Source organism: Quercus lobata, chromosome 3 (genome assembly GCF_001633185.2).
Source record: "Quercus lobata isolate SW786 chromosome 3, ValleyOak3.0 Primary Assembly, whole genome shotgun sequence".
NCBI lineage: Eukaryota > Viridiplantae > Streptophyta > Magnoliopsida > Fagales > Fagaceae > Quercus > Quercus lobata.
This window is the reverse complement of record NC_044906.1, coordinates 49111822-49129669: the sequence shown is the minus strand read 5'-3', so window position 1 is coordinate 49129669 and position 17848 is coordinate 49111822. Positions and strand designations below refer to the sequence as shown.

Genomic DNA, 17848 nt, shown 5'->3' with positions numbered 1-17848 from the left:
CATTGTCCAAAGCAAACTTGATGGTCCGTTAAACTTTGCTCTCTGCAATAGGATCTTGTAATTCTTCACTGGCAGCTTTTTCAGGTTCCAAAGGATCAACGCCATTTTTTCCATCATCAAGTCGCTTACAAGATGTGCTGCCCTTCTTTTTACCACGTTTTTGTGTACATTTGCAACTGGTCTCTTTCATCTTTTCTGTTAGCTGGATTTCACTTTCAATCTGACCTTTCAAGTTATTTTCTTTGGCTTCCTCCACAATTTCATTACTCACATCGACTCCTTTTGGATTCTCATGGATGCCATCAGTTTCTTCTTTTGACTCCTTATTTTCCTTTGCAATTTCGCGTTGTAGTGATTCTATCACCTCCATCAGTTCTCTGTTAACCTGTGACAGAAACTTGGACATCATCAATAAGATCCTGTAACTCCTTGCAATTTCAATCAGGAATGCAACCAAAAGAGATGGATCACAAAATGTGGACCGTTCATGATAACACGTTAGTATAAAATGACATCATTTTTTTTTTATCAAAGGCAAAAATGATGTCATCTTATAATAATAGTTTTAGTAACAAACAACTAAAACTCGTTCTGAATGTCACATGACTTGTCTCAACCAATTAAATATAAGATCCATCTACTAGTGTTCTTATTGCATGCTTTTGTAATCAACACACAAATATCACATGCATGTAAATTGAGCCTCAATGCAATGCTCAGTTAATATCTGCATCGCAAACCTGGGGGTTCTGAAGAAACTCAGCTATGTCATTTGAACACGAAGGGCATTTCATGATGTTCTTTTGTGCTCGTAATGTTCGTCTGCCTTCACATGTCCTCTGTCTCACGAAACTTTGACCATCAAAGGCACTCTCTAGGCAGCTTTTGCAGAAGTTATGAGCACAAGGGGTAGTAAGTGGAGAAGTCATCACCTTCTTGCAAATGTAGCAGCTACACTCTGCTCGGTCAATTACACAAGAGCACAATTTTACTTTGTAGATAGCACAATATAGTGAGGTAAGAGAAGATGACAATGACCACATGAAAATTAGGGAGGAACATTCAGCTTATAAATGTAAATTAGACGAGAATAGAAACCTTTTAGAAGTTTCTCTTTTACAGACTTATTTTGTGCTTGCCGTTTAACTTTCTTCGTTCTCTTCCCTTCTTCTGAATGTCCATTATTGGCCCGCTTTCTACTACATGGTGGAGGTTTCTTCCACATCCAGCAAACTTTTTCCTCCTGAGAATCCAAGTGGAACATTTTAGGACATGTGAAAATCAATCTCACAACTAAGTTACCAACCATAAGAACACAACAGGAAGATTTGGAGACTCCTAGGAAACCATATTGTTTACTTAGATAAAACTATATAGATATCATGGATGGCAGAAGGAAAGAAGAAATGCAATCAATGGAGAAAGAGCATTAGCTCACATCATAGTCCCAGGATGGAGATCCCTTCCTTTCAGTTATGTCAATCGCAACATTTAACTCCTCAATGACGGGCAGTGGTCTTGGACGGTCTCCATGAACATCACTGTTGATTCATGTCACATTCACAAAGTCACAAATCCACAAACACTGAGAGAGAGAGAGTGAGGTATGATGGAAATAACAAACCTTGTCCATGGGGCAGGATCATTGTCACATCTAACAAAAAGATATCTACATACCTTAAATCCCTAATGCAACAAACACTCATCAGTAAACAAGTTCACCAAGAACACAGCCCTTACTGGTTATCCTAGTGAGTTTTTTTTTTTTTTTTTTTAACAATCACAAGCATCTTACTTTAATCCCAGTTTTCCGCCAGCATTTCTCAACTCTGTAAATCCCATCATAACGTAACCTATCTTTAGGGGCATAGGAAGAGCGTTTCTCCTTGTGAGACCTGCCCGACCAAAAAAAAGAGATAAACGTTCAGCTGATAGAAGTAGAAGAGCATACCTTCGGAACAACCTCATGCAATAGCAACAACCAACAAGTTTCAAGCCAAAAAAATAGTACCTCATAAAATAAAATAATCTTCACCTAGGAACTGATCGTAAACAATATCGACAATTCCTAGTCTATCTACTGTTAACAAAATTTTGACTAGTAACAAGGGTTTAGTTGGCCCGACCCTATAGGGAACTTTTTGCAAAGAGAAAATACATCACTAACTGCCTATTTAGGGAAAACAAAATATTCATTTTGTATATGCTACCAAAAGTCATTGGTTGAAATTATGATTATTTTGACTTTGAATCAACAGACTTAAAAGAATATATGATTACGATGCTTTGACATCCAGAGCAATTAGCCATTGTATTTCTAAGTTCACTGCTTAATCCATAAGAAATGAAGAAACCAAGATTTGATATCCAAGTAGGTCATTACATAGGTTTTCTACATGCAAGATAATTCAATAAAATAAAATAAAATAACTTACCAATTACAGTCCCAGATGCAGTTGCATACTACCAATTATATCATAAAGTTCATTAACACGACTCACCTCACCACACGAACAGGATAACCCATCCGGCAACTTAGTCGTAATGCCTCATTAGAATTTTCAAACTGCTGATCAAAAGAATGTTCCTTGTTTGTGCGTTTATTGCCACTAAGGTCCCTTCCACCACTGCATTAGAAGAAGGGAAGGGTTGGGATAAGAAAATGATCAATCACATGTTTAAGACCTAAGGCTAGATAATCAACCATCCTAACTTGACAATTTTAATTTCAACTAATATAACCAGGTACTATCATTTAATTATGTGACCAAACTATGAAAAAATTTTAAACATAGACAAACAAACAACTCCAAACAGATGCAATAAACTTGCTGAATTGAGGAAATCAATATTACATTAAGAATACACTTCAGCTCATTAAATTTTCTTGTGAAAAGCAAGCCAATAGTAAAGCTAGAATTCAAGTACAAATGCCAATGGTACAAAAAAGAATATACCTCCCTGTGTATAGGAACCATTCGCCATGATCCTCATCGTCTTCATAGCCTCCAGAGAGGGTCACTGATTGGGCACCATGCTTCGACTGCCCAGCAATACCTGAAATATGAGGATTGTGTACACCCCATTGCCTACACTCAAGTCTACTTGCCCAAGTCTCCCCTACCAGCACACCTTGATTTCTCTTCGGATCATTTTCTGGGAGAATTGGCCCAAAATGATCCATAGGTGTAGTCACAAATATCTTTCCACTAGCTGCATTAGCATTTCCCGATTTTACTGATCGTTCAGTCGAAAATGCCTTATCCGGGCGATCTTCGTTACGGATAACAGGATAATCCCTTGACGGCCCAACTGCAGCATTGGCTTTTGCCATCTTGGCCATTCGTATGACAGTGACAAGTGTAGAGTTTATCAGAGGAAGTCTTGCCATCTTCGGTGGGATTTGCTTGCGACAATTCGCACAATTGCGTTTTCCTCGCCCTATCCATTTTGTGAAACACTTCAGGCAGAAGTTGTGACCACAAGGAGTCTGAAAAAAAAAAAAAACTTGAGATCATTAACGTGCACCAAATTAATACAGAAACATCCATCAAAACCATTTCATTTTTATTTTAACCTAAACACATAAATAAAGGAGTTAATTTATCACCAGCTGACATTTATAAAACCATAATGCTGAATTCAAATATAAGTAATTTTAGGAATATTATAAAATTTACTGCATATACTTTACATTTTTTTTTATTATAGAAAAATTTCATAGACTTTACATATCAACGTAAATACAACACAAAAAAATAATAATTAATAAACTTATTTATTATGTTGATGATACAAGTAGGGGTGTCAATTCGGGTTAGTGTGTTGGGTTCGTGTCGTATTGATGTAGGGGTATTCGACTAAATGACTCAACCCTAACCCGACCCATTTAATAATCGTGTCATGATCCTTCAACTCTAACCCGACCTATTAATAAAGCGAGTTGACCTAACCCAACCCATTTGACACGTTTAATAAATGAGTCATGTTGGGTTGACACGAATGTAACACAAGTCATTTCAACCTGCATAATATTAAATATAACATCCATCTAGAAATAATTTTTTTTACATCCCAAAAAGCAGTGTATACACTTTAAATCTTCAACCCACATTCAAAATAATATAGTTTAACAAAAATATAACATTCCTCTTGAAATAAGTTCTTTATACTTCAAAAGAAGTGCATACACTTCAACCCAAATTCAAAATGACAAAGTTTAACAAAAATAAAATAACATAGTTCAATAAAAATATAATATCTTTGGAACTCGCCAAATGCTAAGTATCAATATTGAAAAAATTGAGCAAACAGTGAACTAATCATAACTATGACCACGATTATCATCCATAGATAAATTCATAACATCTTCTACAAGCTCATCCAATTTTATTTGTGCAAGTTCTATGCCAAAAAAAAAAAAAAAAAGTATTAGCAGTTCTAGGGTTTGTAAAGTTTCAATTTTCAATTATATCTCTTGTAAATTTTTGTAATTACTCACTTTTCTTTTTAAATTTTAAAATATATGTTGGATATAAAAGGTATTTGACATATCTAAAATAAAATAAATATTTATTTGTTATATGAGTTAAACGGGTTGTATTAAGTGGGTCATTTCGAGTTGACACAAATAAATTGGCGTGTCAAATGTGTTTATTGTGGGTTACTCAGGTTTACCCACTTATGACACGTTTTTTATCGTGTCGCTTTCGGGTCGACCCGTTTATGACCCAAACTCATTAAGGCCCAACCCTAACCCGAAAAAACCCGTGTTGGGTTCGTGTCGTGTTCGCGAGTTGGGTCGAACATTGACACCCCTAGATACAACACTAATTATATTCATTGAGATAAAATCGGCAATACCATTAGCTTATTTTATAGGTAGTAGAACTAGTAATACTGTTTTTTTTTTTTTAAATTTTTTTTTAACTAGATAGAAATTATACTCTAGTCTAATTTAAGTGTATATGTGTGTGAAGTTTCCTCCTGGAAACTTGAACGACCTTTGCTCCCCACACCCCACAAGCACTTATAATTGTGGAGTAATCACCGCACCAAGGGTGTGTGGAGGTAGTAATACTGTTAATATTCTTTTGGGAGTAATTCTTAGGTACTGTAAATGATGTTCTATTCTCTTATATTCATGATGAGATCCACTCATTAAATTCATGATAGGGTCTATTATGAGTGTGAGAGGAGAGAGTACTATTGCGTAATACTTCGAGAGTACCTAAGTATTTTTCTCTTTTGAAGGTAGTAAAACTGGTAATATAATTGGCATTGTTTTCTCTCATTTTTTTAGATAGTTAAAACCAGTAATACCATTAGCAACTTCATCAACCCTAATGACATTTATTGACATGTTAGTTTATAAAGTTTTCATAATAAATACCGTTAGCATTTTTTTTTAGGTAATAAAACTAGTACCGTTAATATTCTTTTGGAGGTAGTAAAACTGGTAATATCATTGGTATATATTTTTTTCCCTTTATATAAATAGTAAATCTGGTAATACTGTTAGCATTTCTTTATAGGTAGTGCAACTGGTATTACCGTTAGAAATGTTTTATAGATAATAAAACCGGTAATACCGTTAGCATTTCTTTTGTAATAGATATTAAAACTAGTAATATCGTTAGCATTTTTCTTTAAATATGACATCATAATTATGAAAGGCAATCTAGAATCTAGATTTGATTTATTCTTGAACATTTAGTAGATTGAGATAGATATGGCATTATGATTGCTCATAAAACTTGATTCTAACATTTACTTTTATCTACGGTACTTTCAGTAAAGGAGTTTCAATTTCAATAAAATAAGCGGATTCTAAACAGACCTTAATATAGTAAAATCCACTTAAAATTGGGGTTTCCTAAATTCTGAATCATTTCTATTTTAAACAGTGCCCATAAACAAAAGTAAACACGTTTTACCACAGAAATTGTCAAAAGTATACATGCATGTACTCTGTGAATTATTTAGGTTTACCGAGCAGAATAACCAAAACTAGATGATCAAGCATGTGCAATGACACTAGTGAACAACTAGTAAATAATTAAAATAGAATTATGAGTATATGTACTAACCGACACAGGTCTTTCCAGTAATTGCATGCAGAAGGAACAGTTCAGAAGACCATCGAGAATACTGAAGAGGTTGTTATCACCGTTAGTCACCTCCTTATGATCTGACGGTCCCGCGTCTTTACACAGCAGCTGCTGCCTTCTCTTAGCTTTCTCACGATCAGTCAACGACGAGTCTGACTCGATTGCGCAAATCGCGGCAATAAGGCCGCCGGAACTTGACGATTCTCCGGCGTCGGAGACAGGAACCGGGGTAGCAGAGAGCAGAGAACAGTCAGGGCAGTCCCATTGGAGAGTATCGGCTAAGGAGCTGGGACGAACAGAGAGGCACGTGACATGCCACGGCGTGGCACATGTCTTGCACGTGACAGATTCCTCAGCCGTGGGCTTGTTCTTGCAAGCCATGCAAATGCCTTCACCATCACAAGGAAGGTCGTAAACTTGTTGAGCCATTAGGATTTGCGAGTGTTTGGACTTTGGGGAGTACTATGTAAGCTGAAACACAATAGATTGTGATTGGGATTTTCAAGCTTGAGTGGGTGTGGGATTATATGGTAGGAGAAGCAGGTATTTGTATGAAACTAGAGTAGGAGAATAGAAGCGTTTTTTTTTTTTTTGGATAGACTTTGAAAATATTCACTTTTCCCTCTACTTTCTTTTTCATGCATAAATGGGAAATTTTCCTAGCATGGCAATTGGGTGGAAAGGTGCTGCTTAGCTCACTCACCAGAAATGCTTGACCTGTAGTGCATGCATGTACTCCAAATGTTAATGTGTAATATGGGAGGTTACACACCTGGGATTAAATTAGTTTCCAATAATGTTTGGATTCCATATCCAATTATAAAATTTTATACATGATTTTTTTTTTATTAATTGATATTTACTAAATTATGTAAAAAGAGATGAAAGCTCTCTCTAAATAAAACTCTCTGTTTTATTGAAGAAGACTAAGCAATACAACTCTCTAGAATGAATAAAGTACAATCGCTTAGCTATGTGCCCGTTTGGGCTGAGAGTTTTCCAGCGTCTGCGTTTTCTGTTTTTTTTTTGGCAGCCGCATAATATGACCAATTCAATTGTGAACAGTGCACAGATGCACTGTTCACGGACCCACATATTCCACTTTTCAACAACTTTTTTATTAAAACTGGGTCCCACAATACTATTCACATATTTAAAAATTATTTTGCTACAGTGTTTTCAGTTTCAGTTTTCAGTTTCAGCAAAAATAAGCTCAATCCAAACGGACCCTATATATATATATATATATATATATACATATATACAAGAGATATCTGATAAAATTGAAGAGAAAAAAACAAAACTAATTTCCACTTTTGAAGGGACAAGTGGTTACAAGCTTATACTACAACTACCTATGATTACAAGAATTTATATCATAGCCTTATCTCCCTAAGCCACGTGGCAGCAATTCCTCATAACTATGTATAAACATGTCCATTAAGTAACTCATGTCCATTATCTCATGCTCTGCCTTTGGGATCGTGGTCTTGCCTTTCACTGCACTGGTATCAATTTTGGACTTATCTTCCACAGCACTAGCATTAGTCCTAGCATCACCAGCATTGAGATTGATCTCATCAAGTTTTACACCCCCCTCAAGAGCAAAGTTCTTGCTGCTTGATCATCCACAATATACTCTGGATATTCAACTTGATGAGCAAAAATATTAATCAATTCCAATTTCTTAACCATTCTAACATAGTTGTCGACACCAAGTGCCTTAGTAAAAATATCTGCCAATTGATTCTTGGATGCAACATGGAAAGTCTTGATTGTACCATCTAAAACTCTGTTTCTAACAATGTGACAATCTGCTTCTATGTGTTTTGATCTCTCATGGAACACTGGATTTGTAGCTATATGCAATGCTACCTGGTTGTCACAATAAAGCAAAACTGACTTCTCATGCTTCACTTGCAAATCTCTTAGTAAGAATAAAATCCAAGTAACTTCACAGGTGGTGCTAGCTATAGATCTATACTCAGCTTTAGCTGAAGATCTTGATACCATTGACTGCTTCTTTGATCTCCATGAAATCAAAGCATATCCAAGAAAAACACAATATATAGTAAGTGGTTTCCTTGTGTTTAGGCATCCTACCCAGTCATCATCACAATATGCTCTCAATTGTAAATCTGAATCACTAGGAAAGAAAATCCCTTGTCTAGGTGTACCTTTGACATATTGCAAGATTCTTGTTGCAGCCTGCATATGAGGAACTCTTGGTTTGGCTAAAAATTGGCTTAGCTTGTTCACAGCATATGTGATATCAAGTCTACAAAGTGTCAAGTACATCAATTTACCTATGAGCCTTCTATACTTGCTTGAATCTGATAGAAGTTCACCATTGTCCTTTGACAGTTTCAATTGTTGTTCCATTGGAGATTTAGCAGGCTTACAACCCATCATGCTTGTTTCCTTTAAAATGTTTAAAGCAAACTTCCTTTGGTTTAATCCTACTCCCTACTTGCTTCTAGCAATTTCAAGTCCTAAGAAGAACTTAAGTGATCCAAGATCCTTAATTCCAAATTTAGCATCCAAAACTAACTTCAAAGTTGCTACACAAGTAGGATCATTTCTTGTGATGACCATGTCATCCACATAGACCAATAAAGCTGTGAACAAAGAGCCTTTAGCATGAACAAAAAGAGAGTTATCAGCAGTAGATTGAACAAATCCAAGTTGTTGAATAGTGTATGACAGTTTTGTATACCATTGTCATGAAGCTTGTCTTAAACCATAAAGGGCAACTTGTAGACAATAGGAGGAGCAGATGAATTTGAAGAAGAAGAGGCAATTGAAGTCCCCCCCCCCCCCTTTACTGTGAAAACTAGGAGGCAATGACATGTACATTTCTTCATCTAAATCCTCATGTAGAAAAGCATTGTTTATGTCCAATTGGTGAAAGGGCCAACACCTAGCAGCTGCTAAAGCAATAAGGACTCTAACAGTGACTGTCTTAGCAACAGGAGAAAAGGTCTCAAGAAAATCAATGCCCTCCCTTTGTGTGTAGCCCTTAGCCACAGGTCTAGTCTTGTATCTCTCCACTGTTCCATCAAGATTCAACTTAATCCTATACACTCACTTACACCTAATAGGGGTTTTACCAGGAGGTAAGGTGGTAAGCTCCCAATAATAAGTCTGTTCAAGTGCCTGAATTTCTTTGTCCATTGCTGCTCTCCAAAGAGGATCTTTAACAGCTTTGAAAAAGAATTATGGCTCTTGAGGTGATGTGCTAACTGCCAACAGATATGATTGATAACAAGGCTCCAAATGGGACTAAGTAAGCCCATCAGCCACATCATAAGGTGCACCAGAAACATGAGTAGTAACACAAGCATAATCTTGTAAGTAGACTAGTTTAGTGGATTGCCTAAATGATCTTTTGATAGGTGTTGATGGTGGTTCAAGAGTTGATGTAGAAGTAGGTACAGGTGTGACAGAAGTAGAAATTATGGACATACGTAAAGAAGGAACTGAAGAATCAGTAGAATCAAAAGTTGCATGAGAGGAATCAGAATGGAGAGAAGAAACCTGAACTGGAATAGGATCAGAAACAGGATTTGAACAAGCAATATACTCATCTTGGATAGTAATAGGAGTAGCAAAAAAGTCATTACCTGAGCTGGAAGATGCAAGACCATCAACTTCAGTAATTGAAGTAAAAGGGTCTGAAATTGAGGCTTTACCATTGTGAGAGTGCCTTTTTTGTGACACTCAGGCCCAAGGATCCCGGGCCTAAATAAAAAAAGTTTGGTGAACCGGGCCTTGACTCACCGCAGCTAACGAGCTGTTTAAGAATCAAGTGGTATACAGAGGATGCTCCTGACAATATAAAAAAAAAATGACAAGCAAGGATATCGAAGAGTGCCAAAAATTAACAAGGTAAATTCAGAAGGAAAGAAACAGGATTAGCGAAGCGATAAAAATTAATGCTGAGGGGATCCTGGGAAATATGAAGCAATATTTCATTAATACATTATCTGTTTGATTACAGAAAGCTCACTAGGACGTGATACAAGGTTCAATCAAGCTCAAAAATTGCAGTCTTGAATGGCTATTTCAGCCTTCAAAACTTGCAAAGTTTGATTCTCGTTGAATCCGAGTATGTGCAATAGTGGCTTTTACAGGATACCGGGAAGCAATGTTTGTTTTTCCCTTAGTATTTTCTCTTCACTCTAGATTTTTCTGATAGTTTTTCTAGAGAATCTCTTCTTTCTTGTGTTTCTATCTTTTTTCGCTGTCTTTTCTTCGCAACCCATCCCCTCCTTTTATAATGGAGTTTTTTGGTCTTTCCGGGGAACCGTTAGTTCCACTGTTTTACCCTTTTGCAAACAGAGCACGTCCTGTATCCATCATCTTAGTAAGTCCCATTTCCGTTTTTTCTCATTCTTTCCTTCTTTCAGCTCTGATTCTTTTGAAAGTTCCTGATTGGCCATCTTCTTTGGGATGTGCTGAGGTATGCCCTTCTCGGCATCCCCGTTTCTAGCGTTTTCCACTTTTCCCTTTTCTTTCCCATCTGGGCGGAATCCTGTTCTGCCATTTTGAAAGCCGCTTGTTATCATTCTTTCTTTTATGCTTCTCTGTTCTGGTTCCCCGAGACTTTTTCTGTCTGTGCCATGAGAGGTCGCTGGGTTCTACTGGCGTTTGCGTTCTTTTTTGCTTTTGTTTCTTGTTTTCTTCTTCTGTCTTTTTTCTTTCGAGCTGTCCTAGTCTTCCTTTATCTTTGTGCCTGAAGGGATCCGCACCTCTTGATGGTTCCTGGGGATCTTTGCTTCTTATCCCTTGCCGTGGTCCTCTTTTTTTGGATGCTTCTTTTTCTGGGCTTCAGGATCCTTTGGGCCTTTCTTTTATTCCCTCATGGGTCTCCTGTATCTGCTACTTTGGGCTTTAGCTTGATTTTTCTTTTTGGGCTTGACTCATTCTTTTTGGGCTTCCTTCACTATGATCCCTTTTAGACCTCAACAACCATCAATAAAAGGAAATATGTTTTCATGAAAAACCACATCTCCAGATATGAAAACTGCATTTGTGGACAAATCTAAAACTTTGTAACCTTTTATGCCAAAAGGATAGCCTAGAAAGACACACCTCCTTGCTCTTGCTGCAAATTTGGACTTGCTATGTGCAAGTGTAGAAGCATAACAGAGGCAGCCAAAGATCCTTAAATGAGCATAGGAAGGAGGATTGCCATAAAGGGCCTCATAAGGGGTTTTGTGAGATAGAGGTGTACTACAAATCCTATTAATCAGATAAGAAGCAATTAAAACACTATGCCCCCAAAGATGTAAAGGCAAATGAGAATAGAACATGAGTGACCTTGCTACATTCAAGATGTGTGGATGTTTCCTCTCTACAATTGCATTTTGTTGAGGAGTTTCAACATAGCTCAAATGATGCAAAATGCCCCTTTTAGCAAATAAATCACTCATGATGAATTTAGTTCCATTGTCAGTTCTAATAACCTTTACTTTCCTAGAAAATTGAGTTTCAACCATAGTGCAAAATTGCTCTAATATGGACTGAGTTTGTGATTTGTGCTTCAACAAGTGAACCCATGTACATCTAGAGCAATCATCCACTATAGTGAGGAAATATTTGCAAGAATCAATGGTAGATACAGAAAATAGACCCCACAAATCACAATGAATCAAACCAAAACAATTCTCAAAAATATGTAAACTTTCATTAAAAGGCAATCTTTTCTGTTTGGCAAGAGAACAAACATCACAAAAGAAATCTTTATTTGAATCACAAATCTGTACATTATTTGACTTGAGTAAATTCAGCTTAGCATTGGAAGGATGCCCCAACCTCAAGTGCCATATATGTGGCTGAGTTTTATTAACAGAAAAAGCAACTGAAACAAAAGAAGAGACTGAATTGCTATCTTCTAGCAGGTAGAGGCCATTGCATTCTTTACCCAAACCAAGTGTGCTCCAATAAGCAAGGTCCTAGTTGAAACCCAAGTTACCAAAGAAAATAAGGCAACATAAGACAGATTTGGCAAGTTGGCTAACTGATATGAGATTGAAACTAAAAGATGGAACACAAAGAACATTATATAAGATGAGGTTTTCATTAATTTTGACAGTCCTAATATGTGTGACTAAGGCTACCTCACCATTGGGCAAATTTACATGAGTGTTCAATGTGGCAATTATTGTGGTGAAACAAGACACAGAATGCACCATGTGGTCAATAGCACCTGTTTCTATGACCCAATCAGTAGTTCCAAAACAGGTAGTATTAACCAGTTAGGATGAAAAGATGGAATGTGTCAAATTTGGACTGAAAGCAAGATTAGAAACAATACCTGACATAGTTTCAAGGTAATTGTTATGAGCTTGAGGATGTGGATTAGTGGCTGCCACACCAGCAGTAGCAAGAACACCAACAGATGAACGCACATCAACAGCTCCAGAAACCAAATTAGCCAATCCATTACCAGTACTCATATTGGCTGCATGATGATTCTCACCAGAGTTACAACTAGCATTAAGGAAGGCCTACAATTGCTCACACTGAGCTTTAGAAATAGGACATTGAACTGAACCACTCTCAGTTACTGTTCCTCGATTGCAAGTGACCTGATTAGCACTTGATCTTCCTTTTGGTTTATATCCTGGTGGATAACTGTGCAACTTGTAACATTTATCAATTGTATGTCCAAGCATGTTGTAGTGAGTGCATAAAGGTCTCTCCTTTTTGTTGTTTCCTTTGTTCCAAGTAGGATTACCAGAGTTACTTCCCTTTGAATTACCATACATTGCTACTGAATCAGGCTTTGCAGTGTAAAATCCTCCATGTCCTAAACTCTTGTGAGATTCTTCTTAAAGAACCAAGGCATAAATCTTGCTAATCAAAGGAAAAGGCCCCTGCATCAGAATCTGAGTCCTTTTAGTCTCAAAATTCTCATTCAAACCTATAAAAAACCTCATAGCATAAGTCTTGTCATGAGAAGCACTTAGGGTTTTGATTGCTCCACAGGTACACTTTGGTAATGGCTCCAAATTGAGCAATTAATCCCATAGCTTCTTGAATCTTGTGAAATACTCTGTGACCGTCATCTGGTTCTGAGAGATGTTAGAAATCTCCTTCTGAAGATTGTAGATCTTGGGACCACTACCCTGTGAAAAACGTTTTTGCAATTCAAGCCACATCTCTCTTGCAGTTTGACAATACATTATGCTACTAGATACATCAATGTGCATGGAGTTAATCATCCATGAAATCACCATTGTGTTGCAGCTTAACCAATCTTCATAGAGAGGAGATTCTGGATCTAGCTCAGTAATTTTGCCATTAATGAAACCTATCTTCTTCTTGGCAGTGAGAGCTAAGATCATAGCCCTTGACCAAGAGTGATAATTCTTGATTCCAAGCAGTGGTTGTGTAACCAAGATGTTGCTTGAATTTTCATTGGAATTGAGAAAATATGAATTTGGAAGATTTGAAGAATTGATTTCAGTGTTTGGTTGAGAGGTACGACTGGTTTGATCACTCGATTTAAGAGACGCCATGGATGGTACTCAAAAACTCAATTGAGGGAGACGAAGATCAGAGACAATGAGATTCTTTCTCAAGAGAATTCTTCAAAAGTTAAAAGAATAGATTTTCTCGGGAAAATATCTGATCCAAGAAAGAAAATTGAAGAGAGATTGGCTAGGAAATCAGTGAATCTGTGCTAGCCAAAGCTTTGATACCATGTAAAAAGAGATGAAGGCTCTCTCTAAATAAAACTCTCTGTTTTATTGAAAAAGACTGAGCAATACAACTTTCTAGAATGAATAAAGTACAATTGCCTGGCTATATATATATATATATATATATATATATATATACAAGAGCTATCTGATAAAATTGAAGAGAAAAAAACAAAACTAATTTCCACTTTTGAAGGGACAAGTGGTTACAAGCTTATACTACAACTATGATTACAAGAATTTATATCACAACCTTATCTCCCTAAGCCACGTGGCAGCAATTCCTCATAACTATGTATAAACAAGTCATGGTAAGGTATGGCTTCTATTGTCTCCATTAAGTAGCTCATGTCCATTACCTCATTCTTTGCCTTTGGGATTGTGGTCTTGCCTTTCACTGCACTGGTATCAATTTTGGACTTATCTTCCATGGGACTAGCATTAGTCCTAGCATCACCAGCATTGAGATTGATCTTATCAAGTTTAAAAAATTATAAAATTGATTACATATCACGTCGTAATTGATTGGTTCATTATTATTGTTTTTAAGTTAATGAAAAATAATTAATAATAAGGCTCGGCTTTCAAAAGAACCTTTCTCAATTAATAAAAATTAACTAACAATCGGTACGATTTTTAATATTTAAATAGACCTAATAAAGTAGGTAAGTTAGTTTGATAATCTGAACTTCTTTTAATAGAAGTAATTTTTTGATCATAGGCTCGGTTTCTATCTTGTGCTTTTACATACTAAATAGAGAGATGTTATGTCCACAATATTTTTACAACAAAACACGGGCGGTTAGTTGTTATTAGTTCAAATTTGAATTTAACACTAAGATTACTTTTTTACCCCAACAATAACAACCAGTAGCAACCTGCCACTTAAGATTTGTTGTAAAAATGTTGTGAACATATCATTTCTCTATTGAACATGTTACACACGTCTAAACATAGACAAAGCGCGTCCATTTCACATTCATGCAAAGGTGTGTAGACTAATGCCATGTCTTTTGATCTCATAATTCTCATTGTCCTTCCTTTTTGGGTTTCTTAAGCTTTTGAGGAATACAAATACTCTGTAGCATTTTTTATATTCAATTTTATATTCTATCAATCACAATTTGTCATGTATTTGTTTGACTTTACTTATAAAATAAAATAAAAAACTTAAAACGAAAAGAAAAACAAATCAATCCCTTTCCCACAACATACTATGATTGATAGAACATAAAATAATAGTAGTACAAAAGATTTGTATTCGCATTTGAGTGCCCCTTTTAGTTTTTTTCTTGATATCATAGTTCTTTTCTCGAACTGACTTGACCATTCTGATCGGAAACTCGACACCTAGACTAGTTTTGGTGATTAAATGGACACTTTATGCACAAGGCTCGGTCAATTTTGGCTAGTTTGTAGCAACCTATGTAACCCATATAGGTTTTTATCACCCAGTTGGGTTTGTGAAATTTGTAAAATTACATCTATAAGTCTATTTTATTGATTTATTTACTATTTAATGTGTTATAATATGGTAATTTAAAGAGGAAAAAATCTAAAGAATTAAATAATAAAAAAATGTTCTTTGTTTTTCTACCCACCTCCAAGACTCTCTTCCTATCAAAAGATTACTTTGTTATTGTGAACCTTGATTTTGAATTATAATGACCAATTGGCCAGTTTAATTTAGGCATATGCTTATTTTTTGAAATTATAACATATTTATGTTATAATTTCTCAATTGGCCACTCCAAATTCTCTACAAAATGGACCAAGCCTCAACAAACCAAGGTATGTTTCACTACTCATCCATTGACAAAGCTTGAGTCCTAGAAAGAAAACTGACTTAACCGTTGGAGGGTACTTGGCCGGTTCACCCTAGTCACCTTCGATTGTCTCTTTCTTTCCTTTCAGGTCATCCAACCACCGTTGAATCCTGGAGTATTCAACCTACTGATTTTCAAGCATCATCAGTTTATATCATGTCCTAATTTAGATAATGAGATAGAAAATATTTGTGGGCCAATGGGATGAAAAATATTCATAAAGGCCCAATATAATTTATGAGTTTTATTTTGGTTTTTTTTTTTTTTTTTTTGGTGAATAAATAAATAGGATTAAATAGGATTGGGACACGTGGTACGAGTAAAATAATTGTACCGTAACGCTAACTAAAAAAAATTTCGACTTTCAAACAACCTATTTGGTTTTAAACATTTAGAAAGACCTAACAATATAGATATGATTAGTAGCGTAAAAAATAGATATGATTAATGAAAATTAACTAATAACTGCCATTTGTATGTTAATCTACAATCAACCTAGGGAGTGTGTGAGCAACCAAAAAAATGTGAACAAGTAATAAGCTACACATACATTAGAGCCCATAATCCCTGACACTATTAAATTCGTCCATTTATTTGGGGGGGGGGGGGGGGGGACTCAATTAAAAGTAAAACCATTTAGTAGAGCTTTTAGAAGTTATTATAAATATTACAACAAATTATGTTCAACTTATTTTCCAAAGAATTTAAAAACTTTTACAGGGTAACATTAAAGTATAAAATCAACTTGCATTTAATATATATTAACATGTACGTAAACGTAAACTTTCATCTTTAATGAATTTAATACATAATATTTTTTTATAAACATTAACATGTACGTAAACATAAACTTTCATCTTAAACATAAGAAAGAAATTGAATAAATTTATACATTCATTCCATATATGCATGTTCTTGTACTTTGTTGTATACATAAAAAAGAAAACATCAAGTCATTTTAAGGAACAAGCGAGTTTTGAAATTGATATTTGCTTGCATATCTGGTCATTTAATGCAAAAGAAAATAGTTGGCATAGGTAAAATAACCAATTTTAGCCCAAAAGTAATGCATTTTGTTGAATACGATTCGGAGGCAGTGCTTGCAACACTTTCATATATTATAATGACTTTTGGTGTCATAATGTTAGTAACAAATGTGAGTTTGGTGGAAATAAATTGGAAAGAAAGATGATAATCTTGTGTTTGGTCATTATCTTAGAAATAATTTTATACATTAATTTCACAATAATATTCATATTGCCACAGAACTTGGCATACTAAAAGCAAAAGAGAAATGTCCACTGAACACATAACCATCAAACTCATTAATCAATGCTTCAGTCAAGCACATTAAATGTATGCTACTCATAAGAATTTGTTTTTTGTCTATTGGCAATCGCTCTCAGAATAGACTTAACTTCGAATAGTCTTTGATGCAATGAAGATGTAATTCAAGTGAAAGTATTCAGGAGAAATAAGATATGGAAGAAGGAAGATGATAATCTTATGATTTATCATAATCTTTGTAAATAATTCTATACATTCATCTATTTATGCATGTTTTTGTAATATGTTGTACACATAAAAGAGAAAATATTAAGTCATTTAAAAAAAAACGAGTTTTAAAAATGATTTTAAATGGCATATTTATGTATTTAGTACAATAAATAGTAATCATAGATTCAAATAACCAAATTTAGGCCAAACATAATGCATTTTGGTGAGCACGATTTTAAAAAAAAGAAAAGGTGAACACGATTTGCATGCAATGTTTGCAACACTTTTACATATTAAAATTACTATTGATGTCATAATGTTAGTAATGAATGTAATTTCATTACTAACGTAATGCCATCAAAAGTCATTGTAACATATGAAAGTGTTATGGTGCCATGGAATTGTATTTAGCAAAATGCATTATTTTTTAGCTAAACTCGCTTATCATATTTGCACTAAATGAACAAATTTGCAAGTAAAAATAATTCTCAAAACTCACTTGATTTTTTTAAAAGGACTCAATCTTTTGTACAACATACGACAATAAAATGCATGTATAGAATGAACATGTACAATTATCTAAATTCTTTCACATGTTTAAAATGTAGGTTTATGTTTAGGTACATATTTATGTTTCTTAAAAAATGGTTAAATTTATTAAAGATAAACAAATAATTAAATGCAAGTTGATAGTTTTATTGTTTAA

At 35.1% G+C, this 17848-nt stretch overlaps 2 protein-coding genes across 2 annotated transcripts; both read right to left on the bottom strand.

Moving 5' to 3' along the window:
• Positions 1-14: 14 nt before the first annotated feature.
• LOC115982033 (E3 ubiquitin-protein ligase ORTHRUS 2-like) lies at positions 15-6595 on the bottom strand. Its single transcript, XM_031104504.1, has 9 exons — positions 6090-6595; positions 2958-3490; positions 2502-2627; positions 1796-1895; positions 1625-1686; positions 1439-1541; positions 1099-1243; positions 741-958; positions 15-385 (listed from the first exon to the last, which is right to left on the bottom strand). Exons 1-9 carry the CDS (start codon positions 6537-6539, stop codon positions 29-31), a joined length of 2094 nt encoding a protein of 697 aa, XP_030960364.1. The 5' UTR covers positions 6540-6595; the 3' UTR covers positions 15-28.
• Positions 6596-13135: 6540 nt separating this feature from the next.
• On the bottom strand, positions 13136-13636 carry LOC115980997. Its single transcript, XM_031103187.1, has one exon. The coding sequence runs from the start codon at positions 13634-13636 to the stop codon at positions 13136-13138; it is 501 nt and encodes a 166-aa protein (XP_030959047.1).
• Positions 13637-17848: the final 4212 nt, after the last annotated feature.

What these genes read in the sequence shown, in the direction of transcription:
- LOC115982033 (XM_031104504.1), bottom strand. Translation starts at nt 6,539, where the DNA reads ATGGCTCAACAAGTTTACGACCTTCCTTGTGATGGTGAAGGCATTTGC. An exon ending in TATCCTGTTCGTGTGGTGAG is followed by an intron (nt 1,896 to 2,501) that starts GTGAGTCGTGTT and finishes TTGGTCGGGCAG; the next exon opens with GTCTCACAAGGAGAAACGCT. An exon ending in AAAAGAGAAACTTCTAAAAG is followed by an intron (nt 959 to 1,098) that starts GTTTCTATTCTC and finishes TTGACCGAGCAG; the next exon opens with AGTGTAGCTGCTACATTTGC.
- LOC115980997 (XM_031103187.1), bottom strand. Translation starts at nt 13,636, where the DNA reads ATGGCGTCTCTTAAATCGAGTGATCAAACCAGTCGTACCTCTCAACCA.